At 40.9% G+C, this 14436-nt stretch overlaps 1 protein-coding gene across 2 annotated transcripts in view; it reads right to left on the reverse strand.

Annotated features, from left to right (window-relative positions):
* ZCCHC17 (zinc finger CCHC-type containing 17) overlaps window positions 1-14436 on the reverse strand; it is a 68031-nt gene that overhangs the window by 3389 nt on the left and 50206 nt on the right. For both annotated transcript variants that reach the window (XM_007979664.3, XM_007979665.3), the window contains one exon: window positions 12799-12944. In XM_007979664.3, the coding sequence (XP_007977855.1) occupies window positions 12799-12944 (146 nt within the window). The remainder of the gene's footprint in view (window positions 1-12798; window positions 12945-14436) is intronic.

Raw genomic sequence — 14436 nt, forward strand, 5'->3', positions numbered from 1 at the left:
TCCTTGGCATCTCCAATGGAGTAGAGAGAAGGGAACAAAGCTTCTCAGACCCACATTACCAAGCTATAACCAACCATGGCTGGGGGGAGCTGAGAGTTGGCAAATCAAGTTTAGCTATGTTGCTGAACCTCCCTGGATGGCAAGACCATGGAAGTCCATGGTCTTGGATATTATGGGGTCAGGAGCCTCACTGGGTTCTGCCCCTTACATAGGGGAAGATACTGGGAAAGTAAAAATGAAAATACAGAGTCTGGCACCAGTTCCCTGCAAGCCTGGTCCAGTCTGGATAAAGAAGTGAGGAGAGTAATAATACTGCCTTACACCTAAACAGTGCTTTAGTTTATCAAGCTTTTTGCATCCTTATCTTACACTAATAGTCTGTAGAGTCAAAATTCATGAGTTATTATTCTCATTTTACAGATGGAAAAACTGCAACTCAGAAATGTAAAGTGAGTCGACCAAGGTTAAAGCAGCAAAACCACCATACTTTCTAACACAAGAGTTTGGCACTATTTCCACTTTGTTCTTTCTCAACGAGGAAGGCTCAGGAGGAGGGAAGATAAAAACAAATCACTACAGAGTCCTGGCTTGCTGGAACATGTACTCTAGCTAGCACGAAGGGCTCAAGGAGATGGCCTTCTCTAGACCTCAACTTTGATGCAAAAGCTGGTTTGCAGCCTGAACAAAGACAATCCAATCCTCCAGCAAATGGTGTCATTCTCCCTGTGTGTCTAGCCTTGAGCTACAGAACAAAAGAACAATCACATCCGAAATTATAATTCGGCTAGTTGCCGTGGCTCATGCCTGTAATCCCACCACTTTGGGAGGCCAAGGTGGGCGGATCACCTGAGGTCAGGAGGTCGAGACCAGCCTGACCAATATAGAGAAACCCTGTCTCTACTAAAAATACAAAATTAGCTGGGTGTGGTGGCGCATGCCTGTAATTCCAGCTACTCGGGAGGCTGAGGCAGGAGAATCGCTTGAGCCTCGGAGGCGGAGGCTGCAGTGAGCCGAGATCACGCCACTGCACTCCAGCCTGGGCAAGAAGAGCAAAACTCTGTCTCAAAACAAAAAACAAAACACACACACACACACACACAAACAAAATTAGCCGGGCGTGGTGGCGCATGCCTGTAATCCCAGCTACTCGGGAGGCTGAGGCACGAGAATCGCTTGAACCCAGGAGGCAGAGGTTGGGGTGAGCTGAGATTGTGCCATTGCACTCCAGCCTGGGCAACAAGATTGAAACTCCGTCTCAAAAAAAAAAAAAAAAACCCAAAAAGTTATAGTTCAAAAGCAAAGTTGGGAGTTGGGGTGGTGGAAGACAGAGCCAGAAGATGAACCAAGCTTCTGCTCTCTCAACTTCATTCAAGTGAGAAGGGAAACAGAAGACAATGGGTAAAAAAAAAATGACATGGATTCAAGTATCAGATGGAAATAGAAAATTAAAAATAAAAAAATTTTTAAATGGCATAGGGGTATGAGCCCATGGTGCAGGTCAAGAGGGTCACTGGGAAGAAGCCACTGCTCAAACATCTCAAAGACTGCTCTCTAGGAAAAGCATATATCCCTTGCTAGGGCAGCTAATCTACCCATTTTCACTATATTTCTAAAACAGGATAGCAGCAGCTCAGTGTGAGAGAAAAACAAAAATAAAAGCAAAAACTAAAAAAAGAATATAGCAGCGAACATTTACTGAGTACTTAATTTTCTATTTTATTTATTTACTTATTTTTAGGATGGAGTCTTGCTTTGTCACTCAAGCTGGAGTGCAGTAGTGTGATCTCGGCTCACTGCAGCATCTGGCTCCTGGGTTCAGGCAATTCTCCTTGAATCACTTGTCGTCCCAAGTAGCTCGGACTATAGGCGCATGCCACCACACCCAGCTAAGTTTTGTATTTTTTTTTTTCAAATACAGTTGGGGTTTCACCATGTTAGCCAGGCTTGTCTCAAACTCCTGACCTCAGTGATCCACTGCCTCAGCCTCCCAAAGTGCTGGGATTACAGGCATGAGCCATCACACCCAGCCAGTACTTAATTTTCTAAAGGCACGTGGATCTCCTGAGTCCAGGAGTTTGAGACCAGCCTGGAAAACATAGTGAGACCCTGTCTCTACAAAAACAAACAAACAAACAAAATGATCAATAACCTCCACGTGGCTAAATCTAGTGGTCAATTATTGGGTCTTATTTACTTGGTCAGTCAAGATGGATATAGACCATCTTACCTAGAACACATTCCTCATGTTATTTCTACCACATTCTCTTACTTTTCTACAAACTTCCTTGGCTATTCCTTTCCAGTCTTCTTTGCTAGTTCTTTGCTAGTTCATCCTCATCTCAATAACCTCTAAGTGTTGAGCACTCTGGGGCTCGGTCCTTTAATCCCTTCTCTTCCCTATATTTACTCTGCAGGTGATCTCATGACCATAAATACCATCTATATGTAGATGACTCCCAAATTTATATATCTTACCTGGGCCTCTCCCTTGAACTCCAAACTATATATCCATTGTCTACTCTACGGTCTACTTGAATATCTGATAGGCATCTCAATTTCTATGCCCCACCCCCTCCCAAACCTAGACTCTCCCAGCTTTCTTTCCATCTGTGTAGATAGCAACTCAACTAAACTCCTGACTGCTCCCTACTCCGACACTTACTTCTCCTGCATTTCTTCTCTTAACTCAAATCTTCCAGTTACTCAGCCCAAAAATTTTGATGCCATCCTCACTCGCTCTTGTATCTTCAAAATATATACACACTTCAACTCCTTTCTGATCATTTTTACCACTGTCATTCTAGTCCAAGTCACCATCATCTCTCACCTGGATTATTATCAACTCACTGCTTCTACTCTTGCTTTCTGACCATCTAAGTTTCCACATAGCAGCCAGAATAATTCTCTTAAAAAGAAGTCAGATCATGTCATTCCTCTGCTCGAAACCTCTAATAATATCCATCTCACTCAAGTGAAAGATGAAATCCTCCCAATCACCTATAAGACCCCAATGACCTGGGTTCCTTCTGATCTAACTTCCTCTCCTACCACTCTCTTTTCATTCATTACACTGTAGCCACACTGGCATCCTTAATGTTCCTTAATCATGCCATACTCTTTCCCAACATCAGTTGTTACATTTGCTGAAATGCTCTCTCTCTACTTACCTGAATAGCCTGTGTCCTCACTTCCTTCTGATATCCACTCAAACAACACTTCATGAGAAAGACCTGGCCTAGGCCGGGCACAGTGGCTCACGCCTGTAATCCCAGCACTTTGGGAGGCCGAGGCAGGCGGATCACCTGAAGTCGGGAGTTCAAGACCAGCCTGAACAACATGGAGAAACCCTGTCTCTACTAAAAATACAAAATTAGCTGGGCACAGTGGCGCATGCCTGTAATCCCAGCTACTCGGGAGGCTGAGGCAGGAGAATCACTTGAATCCAGGAGGCAGAGGTTGCGGTGAGCCGAGATCGCACCATTATTGCACTCCAGCCTGGGCAACGAGAGCAAAACTCCATCTCAAAGGAAAAAAGAAAAAAAAAAAGAAAGAAAGGCCTGGCCTTACCATCCTATCGAAAATGAAAGTCACCTGCTCCCCACATCCTCATTCTAGGACTCCCTATCTCCCATAATCAAATTAATTTTTCTCTATAGCACTTATCACTACTTGATACATTATTTTTACTATTTTGTATTTGCTTACCAGTTTATTATCTGTATCAGTCGACTCCATCCATTAGAATCTAAGTGCCATGAAGATAGGGATTTTACCTGTTTTGCTCAGTACTTTACCTGCAGTGGCCAGAACAGAGCTTAGCACACAGTAGAAGCTCTATTAATGAATGAAGCTGGAGTATAGTGTGTGGGAAGAAACTGGTGGGAAACAATGCTAGGAAGCTGGGCAGACTGTGAAGAGTCTTAAAGGAACTTAGACTTTATGCCATAGAAGAAAGGGAACCACTGAAGGCTTCTAAGTAGGCAACACTGGGCAACACTCTCTGCTCTATCTGAATAGGCAGAGAACGTGTCCCTGAGTGGGCTCAGGACTGGCAACCTTTCTCTGTATAGGCACCAGAAGAAGTTCTCTGGACAGCAGGACAGAGAAAACACTGCAGCCAAAGAATGACATTCCTATTTCTTGTTCTTCTATATATGATACAGCAGAAAACCATATAGTAAAATCAAAAGAAAATTATATTCTGAATCAAATATATCTAAAGTTTACTATAATCAGTGGGCAGCTTGGTCCCCAAGGCATATACTTCCTCATAACATAACACTGATTCAGAAAGACCTACGATGGCATATGATTAATGAAAGATGCCAGTAAAGCACAGACCACAAGTTCATCGGAAGATTATCCAGGGATTTACTACAAAATCTCCATTTCTATTTTACCAACCACTTCATAGCCCATTTCCAATTGCAACACACAGTTTCCTTTTATTCTAATTATGCCCAAGAAAAATTACTTATAACATTCAGTCCCTGGGACAAAAATTGTTCATGATGCCAGATGCACACAACTAAACCAATGCATCCTGGACTTGTGGGAAAAGGCATTCAATACATGTACGTTTTAATGAAAACAGGTGGGAAGGCTCAAGGTTAGGAAGATGTGCTATTCTTACTCCTGCCCCTGCTCCCTTCACTATCGCTCACTGCCAGCAGCAGGAGTCAATACCTAATTGACTCTGCAATCTGAGGGCAGGTCTCACTGAGTGAAGACACCCAAGGAATGACAGAGAGCACAGATTATGAAGTCTATCTATTCACAGGTAGTTAGTGCATGTACTCCTATTAAGTACCAGGCATTATTTGTAAAAGGTGACATCCTTTCCTTATCCTCGGCTATTTCTGGTGGTTCCTCAACAGGTCTACCATTTTCTGTCTTAGAGGCTTTGCATTGTCTTCCACCAGACTACAAAAAGTGAGGCAATGAAACAGACTTGTGAAGAAACAGAGATGAGAACCTAATAAGACTTTCCAGGTCTAGTCCTAGGTGGCCTGACTACACTGCATTTCCTGTCCTTGGATGTCCATAAGATCAAATAACCTCCTTGGAATGTGTTTCTATCCTTTACCACCACACATAACTTGGCTGCTTATCTTTCTCCTTATGTGATTGATTAGCTGCTTGAGTGTAGGTACTATATGATTTTTATTTCATGAGTTACTTTTTTGACTGTTAGAAATGCATTAACTGAACTTCACGAGTTACTATTATATATGCTCTTCCACATGCCAGGCATTCCTCCTCTCCACTGTCCAACTCAGAATCATGGACTGCTAAAGGCATGTTCCTTCACAAATCTACTCAGTTCCGTATTTGGCTCCCAGAGCTGACTAGCCCTGAAACAAGTGTACAAATCTGCCACTTACACACCAAAAAAGCTATCTCAGGCAGAAGATTTTACTGGTAGGGAAAACCAACCTCCTACTGGAATCCAATATTTAGAAGGTAAAAGGAAACAGTCAGGAGGGCTGGAATCTTGATTTACAGTTGTGAACAGAAACAAATCAATAGATAACATCACATGGCTGCTAACGGTAGCTGGGAACAAACAAAAATGCACCAAAAACTGACCTGATGAATCCTGATATGTCAAGTACCTAACATAATGCTAGATACCTATGAAGCAGATAATACATATTTGTTCAGTAAATGAATAATTGAAGAGTTAAATAAATGGCTGAAGTGTGATACACAGAAAAGAATATTGTTAGTAATCTGAAGACATGGTTCTTTTTACAGCATTATCTCTTATATTTGTGTGACTTCCGGTGAGTTACGTCAATTTCTCTGAAGCTCCATTTTACTCATGTGTAAAATGGTGGCCAACATGGCCAACAATAATACCTGTTCTGGCTATCTCATAGGATTGTATAATGATAAAAAGAAACAAAAAAGGAAGGTATTTTATAAACTATAAGTACTAAACAAATATGAGGCATAAAAGATAATGACAGGATTAACAATGAGGTGAAAGGACAATGATGCTAGATGCTATCTTGGTAGAAATAGGGGGCATCAAGAGGAAAATTATACCCTTCTAAACTCCCTAGGAAACTTTTTAAACAAAGAGGACTCATGAGTTAGAAGTTCATATACACAAAGATACTTTTTTTTTTGAGATGGAGTCTCACTCTGTCGCCCAGGCTGGAGTACAGTGGCGCAATCCCGGCTCACTGCAACCTCCGCCTCCTGGGTTCAAGCAATTCTCCTGCTTCAGCCTCCCAAGTAGCTAGGATTACAGACCCTCGCCACCACGCCTAGCTAATTTCTGTATTTTTAGTAGAGACGGGGTTTTGCCATGTTGGTCAGGCTGGTCTCAAACTCCTGACCTCAAGTGATCCATCACCTTGGCCTCCCAAAGTGCTGGGATTACAGGCATGAGCCACCGTGCCCAGCCAAAGATACTTTTACAAAATAATAATGTATAATGATTATTACTGTCATCGTTCATCAGACAATTCCTCTACTAAGTGAAAGGCAATGGAGGGCTGGGTAGTAGATTGACTAAGCAGGTCGTAAAGAGCCTCATACCTAGCAGATCCTCAATAATTGGCTTGGTGAACTGAAATACATATTTCAAAGCAGCTTTAGAAACAAAGGAATAAAAAATTGTACTCAATATATTCAGCAAAAAGAACTCAACCAAAGACCCACAGAAGTGAGATATCCATATAACCACTTTAGGAATGTAACAAGTACCATTTACCTCTAAAAGGTTAAAAGAGAAAGAATAATGCTTGGAACCTCTAAAAGGTTAAAAGAGAAAGAATAATGCTTAGAACATACAAATAGAATCACAGTTAAAAATCTAGATCTGGGCTGGGCGCGGTGGCTCACATCTGTAATCTTAGCACTTTGGGAGGCTGAGGTAGGCGGATCACAAGGTCAGGAGATTGAGACCATCCTGGCTAACACGGTGAAACCCGGTCTCTACTAAAAATACAAAAAATTAGCCGGGTGTGGTGGTGGGTGCCTGTAGTCCCAGCTACGTGGGAGGCTGAGGCAGGAGAATGGTGTGAATCCAGGAGGCAGAGCTTGCAGTGAGCCAAGATCCCACCACTGCACTCCAACCTGGGTGACAGAGCGAGACTCCGCCTCAAAAAAAAAAAAAAAAAAAAAAAAAAAAAAAATCTAGATCTGGCTTGAGCCTAGGACATCAAGGCAGCAGTGAGCCACGATCATGTGACTGTACTCCAGCCTGGGTGATACAGCAAGACTCTGCCTCAAAAGAAAAAAAAAAAACTAAATCTGCAAGAAAATTGTCTCCGTTTACAGATGACATGATCTTCTATGTAGAAAACCCTAAAGATTCCACAAAAAAATCCTGTTAGAACGAATAAATGAATTTAGCAAAGTTGCAGAATACAAAACCAACATGCTAAAATCAGTTGTTTCTTACAGTAACAAGGAGCAATCAGAAAAAAAATTAAGAAAACAATTCACGCAGTAGCATCAAAAAGAATAAAATGCTTAGGAAGAAACTTAACCAAGGAGATGAAAGACATGTATACAGAAAATTACAAAATGTTGCTGAAATTAAAGAAGATACAAATCAACAGAAAGATATCCAATTTTCATGGATTGGAAGATTTAGTACAGTTGAAATGTCCATACTATCCAAAGCAATCTACAGATTAAATGCAATCACTATCAAAATTTGCAAAAATATAAAAATCTATCTTAAAATTCATATGAAATCTTTCAAAGGACCCCAAGTAGCCTAAACAATCTTGAAAAAGAACAAAGCTGGAGGATCCACAATTCCCAACTTCAAAGTGTACTAAAAAGCTACAGTAATCAAAACAGTGTGGTACTGACATAAAGACAGACATATAGACTAGTGATAGAAGAAATCCTCACTTATTTGGTTAAATGATTTTCAACAGGGTGCCAAGAACATTCAGTGGGGAAAAGGACAGTCTTTTCAACCTATGATGCTTTAAAAACTAGAGATCTACGTGCAAAGTGTTTCTGTACATACATACAAAAATAAACTCAAAATGGATCAAAGGCCTAAACATAAGAGCTAAAGCTACAAAACTCTTAGAAAAAATACAAGGGAAAAGCTTCATGACATTGGATTTGGCAATGAATTCTTGAATATGACACTAAAAGCATCAGCAAAGAGGGAAAAAAGGTAAGTTTAACTTAACCAAGATTAAATTTTTTTTGTGCAATGAATACTATCATGAATATACTCAACATTACTGAACCGCACACTTAAAAATAGTTAAGATGGTAAATGTTATATGTTCTTTACCACTATTTTAAAAAATCTAAATTTGATGGGGTAAAAAGGGACACTATCAACTGAGTAAAAAGACAATCCACAGATTAGGAGAAAATATTTGCAAACCACATATCTTTGATGGGATTGATATCCAGAACATATAAAAATTCCTACATATCAACAACAACAAAATAAACAACCTCATGCAAAATAGGCAAAGAACTTAAATAGCCATTTTTCCAAAGAAAATAAACATATGGCCAATAAGCACATGAAAAGATATTCAATATCACTAATCATTAGGGAAATGCAAATAAAAACGATAATGAGATGTCACTTTACACGCATTAGGATGGCTACTCTCCAAAACACGAAACCCAGAAAATAAGTGTTGGCAAGGATGTAGAGACACTGGAACCCTTGTGCATTATTGATGGGAATGTACAATGGGAAATAGAGGGGTTCCTCAAAATATTAAAAACAGAATATATGATCCAGTAATTCTACTACTGGGTATATACCAAAAAGAAAGAAGAGTCGGGTCTCAGAGATATTTATATATCCATGTTCACAGCAGCATTATTTACAATAGCCAGAATATGGAAGCAGCCCAAGTGTTCACCACAAATAAATGGATAAGCAAAACGTGGTATATACATAAAATGTGGCCAGATGTGGTGGCTCATGCCTGTAATCCTCGCACTTTGGGAGGCCAAGGTGGGAAGACTGCTTGAGGCCAGGAGTTGAAGATCAGCTTGAGCAATACAGCAAGACCCCATCTCTACAAAAACTAAATTAGCTGGGTGTGGTGGCACACTCCTGGATCACTTGAGCCCAGGAAGTTGAGGCTGCAGTGAGACATGATTGTGCCACTGCACTCCAGCCTGGGCAACAGCACAAGATCCTGCTTCAAAAAATAAATACACAGAGCAGAATATTATTTGGGCTTAAAAAGGAAGAAAATTCTGACATACGCTACGACGCAAATGAACTTTAAGGACATTACGCTAAGTAAAATATTCCAGTCACAAAAAGACAAATACCATATGGTTCCGAGACAGAAAGTAGAACAGTGGTTGCAGGTGCAGGGAGGAGGGGTGAATGGGGGGCATTACTGTTTAATGAGTATAGAGAGGTCTTGAGATGAAAGACAGTGATGGCTGTACAAGAATATGAATGTATTTAATGCCAATGAACAGTACACTTCTATAATGGCAAATTTTATGTTGTATATATTTTACCACAAAAACAAACAAAAAACTCTATACAAAAAGGCTGCAGATTTTGGCTTATCAAATGGGTCAATGAGTTCCAATCACTGAGACAGGGCCAAATGTGGAAAGAGCAGCTTTGGCTAGGAAAACTAAGTTTTGCGGGTGTGTTAAGCTTAATGCTAACTAGACAACCAGATGTAGACATCAAGTAGGCAGTCTATTAACTAAATTTGGAGTTCCAGAGAAAAAGTCAAGAATAGCAATGCAGATTTGGATAAAATACAGATATAAGCACTTAATTTGGGGGTTATGAGTATAGGGATGATATTTAAAACCATAGGATAGGATGAGATTACCTTGGAACACTCCAACATTCAGGGGTAAAGCATAAGGTGAGAAATCAACAATGAATGGAGGTGGGCAGTGACATAAAGTAGGTGGTTTTGTTGTTGTTGTTTTGAGGCAGAGTCTCGCTCTATTGCCCAGGCAGAGTACAGTGGCATAATCACAGCTCACTGCTGCCTTATCCCCTGGGTCCAAGCGATCCTCCCCTCTCAGCCTCCTGAGTAGCTGAGACCACAGGCCATGCCCCACCATGCCCAGCTAATTTTCTCTATGTTTTATAGAGACATGGTCTCCCTATGTTGCCTAGGTTGGTCTCAAACTCCTGGACTCGGGCTATCCTCCAGCCTCAGCTGGGATTACAGGCATGAGCCACCATGCCCAGCCAAAATAGGTGCTTCAAAAAAAAAAAAAAAAAGCCCAGACCTAGGCCCTGTAAACATGGTACCTAAGAGGTAGAGGTAAAATACAAATATGTATTTTAAATACATATTTTAAAATATTTAGAATATTTAAAATGTTCTAAAATACATATTTTAAATAAATATTTACAAACACAAATATGTATTTGTAAAAAAAATACAAATATGTATTTTTTTAAACTCCCTAGGCTACAGCATTCAATAGTCTGAATGTAAGAGAAGTGAGGGGATAAACTGTACAGCAGCACTGGGAATGTGAATGGGATAAAGAATTTTGAGATATGTACTAAAAAGGCACCACTGCCAGGACTTGGTGACTGACTAGATGTGGGATGGAAAAGGAGAAGAAAATAAATGATATTGGTTTCTTTTTTGGGAGACTGGAAGAGTATTTCTGCCATTAATAGGTAATATATGATAGAAAGATAGAAACAAGGGTTTTGGTGGTAGTGGTGATGGTGGTAGTGTGTGTGTGTATTAGGAAGGAGGACTAAAAAAGATAATTAGGGCTGTCACAACAGCCAACGCTAATTAGGTACTTACTTGTCAGTGCTTTATATCTATTTTTGGGAGCCGGGCATCCCTCTGCAAGAACATTGTCATCAAAGATCACAACAATCCCACTTTGAAAATGAAAAAACGGGTTTGCTGGGCACGGTGGCTCATGCCTGTAATCTCAACACCTTGGGAAGTCAAGGCAGGCGGATCACTTGAGGTCAGGATTTTGAGACCAGCCTGGCCAACATGGTGAAACCCTGTCTCTACTAAAAAAAATACAAAAATTAGCCAGGCACAGTGGCTTGCGCCTGTAGTCCCAGCTACTCAGGAGGCTGAGGCAGGAGAATTGCTGGAACCTGGGAGGCGGAAGCTGCAGTGAGCTGAGATCACACCACTGCACTCCAACCTGGGAGACAGAGTGACACTCCATCTCAAAAAAGAAAAAAAAATCAAAAATAAAGGCCCAAATTAATAGCTAGTAAATAGCACAGAAGAGCCTCAAGTCTGGATTTGACTGACTCCAGCCAAAGTTTGAGGTACCCATGGCATCCTAGTTAAGGATGTGGAAGTCAGTAACGTAGCTAAAGTCTCAGTAAGGAGAGGGTCACCCAGAAAGAGAATATATAGATTGGGAAATTATTATTCATGCACTTGGCTAATTCTTGTAATGGTATAATGAGACCTTTTCCTCACCCAGAAAATTAAGATAATACTTAATCTATAGATAATAACCACTGAGGGCAAGAACCTCATCACAGTTTTTGTATTCCTAGAGTTACAATGCCTGGTACAAAATGACCCCTCAACAAAAGTTTGCCAAAGGTTTAAAAACGAAACAAGTCAATATACTGGCCATAGTTAGAAAAATCCTGCGTGATAGAAGAAATATTTCCTGATCAACCTACAGAATAGTTTTTATTTCCTGTGTAGCATGTTACAAATGCACTGTTTCTTTCTGGACACAATAGTATCTGTTTTATGAATTGGTCTGCCAAAAGTAATAGATATAGGAGATGGAATTCAGTGAGACAGGTGCTGTGATACACTGCTGGGGACAGATAAGTATCTTCTGGGAAGGCAATCTGATAAAATGTATCAAGAGCCTTAAAGCCCTAACTCAGTAATCTTACTTAGGAATTTATCCAAGAAAACAATAAGAGATGTGGCCAAAACTTTAGGTTGGAAGTAATAAAAAATATCCAGTAATAGGAAAATAATTTAAAATATCATCACACAGCCATAGGGTAGAATATTATGTTGCTCTTAAATCAAGTTTTTGAATACTTAAGGATACTAGGAAATTCTTTTGATAAGTGAAATGAAAAAAAGGTATAAACTATACCTAGTATGACCACAATTTTGTATTTACATGTATGTGTAGCTATATATATCTGCATTTATTATTACCTAGAAAAAAGTGGATGGGTGTCGTGGCTCATGCCTGTAATCCCAGCACTTTCAGAGGCCAAGGCGGGTGGGTCACTTGAGGCCAGGAGTTTGAGATCAGCCTGGCCCACAAGGCAAAACTCTCATCTCTACTAAAAATACAAAAATTAGCCGGGCATGGTGGCGCATGCCTGTAGTCCAGCTACTCAGGTGGCTGAGGCATGAAAATCACTTGAACCTGGGAGGCAGAGGTTACAGTGAGCCAAGATCGTGCCACTGCAAGATACCCTGTCTCAAAAAAAGAAAAAAGATTAGAATATACCACAAAATGCTATAAGAGTTTCTTTGGGTGGAAAGATTAAAGAAGATCTTGGTTTGCTTCATCATGTTTTTCAGTATTTCTAAAATTTCTGCAAAAAGCACATTTTCATTTTTCATTTTTTTTTAATTAAAAAAAATTATTCTTAGAGATTAGGTCTCACTATGCTGCTCAGAGTGGAACGCAGTGGCTATTTACAGGCATAATCATAGCTCACTGCAGCCTTAAACTTCTGGCCTCCAGCAATCCTCCCACCTTATCCTCCCAAGTAGCTGGGACTAGAGGTGTGTACTGCTACATGAGGCTTTTCAGATTTTCCTCTTAAAACCTGAAAAAGACAAGATAAAATAAAAGCAAAGTAGAATTCACCTTCTTCCTTTTTCTAGAAGGATTCCTTGTGGGGTCAGGCTTCTCAAATTCTGCTGACTTTGCCTCTTCCTTTTCCTCTTCCTCATCAGGTATCAGAGAGTATTTGGTCCCACCTGGTTGCATGAAACAATCTTTTGCAAAGTGGCCTGCAGCAGAGAAGTAGAAAAGGTATAGAAGAAGTAAGTAGTCTCTCCTCTCAGCAAGTGAATCTTCCCCCAAGGCTCCTGAAATGCGCTAGCTGGCTCAGGAAATATTGTTGGGTTCATTCAAAGCAGCTGTTTGATTCAGAGTAGACTTTCCACTACCTCAACATGGCACTGCTCACTCAACCACAGTCACACTAGCAGCTGTTCTTAGGGCTGTGGGGAACACTGGTACTGTTCTCAAAATGGCAGGGGATATGGTTTGTACTGCTTGAGCAAAAGCACTGAACCATATGGAGAAGAGAAAATAGACTTCTTTGGCCAGAGCATATTGTGTAAGTAAAGATAAGGCTGGAAAAGTAGTTTAGAGACAGACTCTGAAAGGCCTTACTTTGGCATTCAAATGGCAGAGGATGCAGGTTTGTACTGCCCTCCATTGGCAATGGGGCTTATTGATTTTCTAAGATCTATTTTGGAACATATTCCTGACAATCAAAGACTGCTCCAGAGAGCAGGATGCTTAGCAGAGGGAGCTGAGTGGCAGGCCAAGCCCTAAAGGAAGATAGCTTGTAGGTAGCTGGCAGCAAGTGGGCACTCACATCTAAGCTAACACACAGAGAAATAGGCAGTCACCTACGGGCACTGAACATTTACAGACTGTCAGGTCTGGCAAGCACCTTAGAGATCATCAAATCCATCCTACATTTTGTGGAAGATGAAAGCCCAGAGTTGAGAAGTAGCTCAAGGTCCCATAGACAGAAGCAGAGTTCAAACTTACCTTGGGTCTCATGCCTCCCTGCCCTGTGCTTTCTGTTGCACCAAAACCAACTACCTTTGACCTGACCTTTACTAACTGGGACGAATTCCACCTCTCATTATTCTTCTCTTCTTTATGTAATGCCTGTTGGATATGGTTAAGGTTAAAGGACCCTCACCTTCCCTGAGCTTATAGTGGTATTGAGGGGCCCTTTAACAGACACTATGCTCTACACTGCTAGTTGTGTCTGAGTTTGTGGTAGATCCTGTCTTAGGGGCACAGAGGAATTGTATGAGATAATCAAAAAGCTATGTGTGGGCTGGGCACAGTGGCTTATGCCTGTAATCTCAGTACTTTGGCAGGCTGAGACAGGAGGATCATTGGAGCCCAGGGAGATAAGCCTGGGCAACACAGGGAAACCCTGTCTCTACAAAAAATTTTTTAAAAATTAGCTGGACATGGTGGTATACACCTGTGGTCCCAGCTACTCAGGAGGCTGAGATAGGACTGCTTGAGCCCAGGAGGTCAAAGATGCAGTGAGCCATGATCATACCACTACACTTTAGCCTGGGTCACCCTATCTTTAAAAAAAAAAACGAAAAGAAAGAAAGAAAAGAAAAGCTATGTGTAAAGTACTCTGTACCTCTGGGTCCAGCAGCTGGGTGGCACCTGGAAGGGAAATATAGCAGAGTTTTCCAAATACGTGGAATGTTCCCACAGTTTTCCTGAGGAGGTATT

This window comes from Chlorocebus sabaeus, chromosome 20 (assembly GCF_047675955.1).
Source record: "Chlorocebus sabaeus isolate Y175 chromosome 20, mChlSab1.0.hap1, whole genome shotgun sequence".
Lineage (NCBI taxonomy): Eukaryota > Metazoa > Chordata > Mammalia > Primates > Cercopithecidae > Chlorocebus > Chlorocebus sabaeus.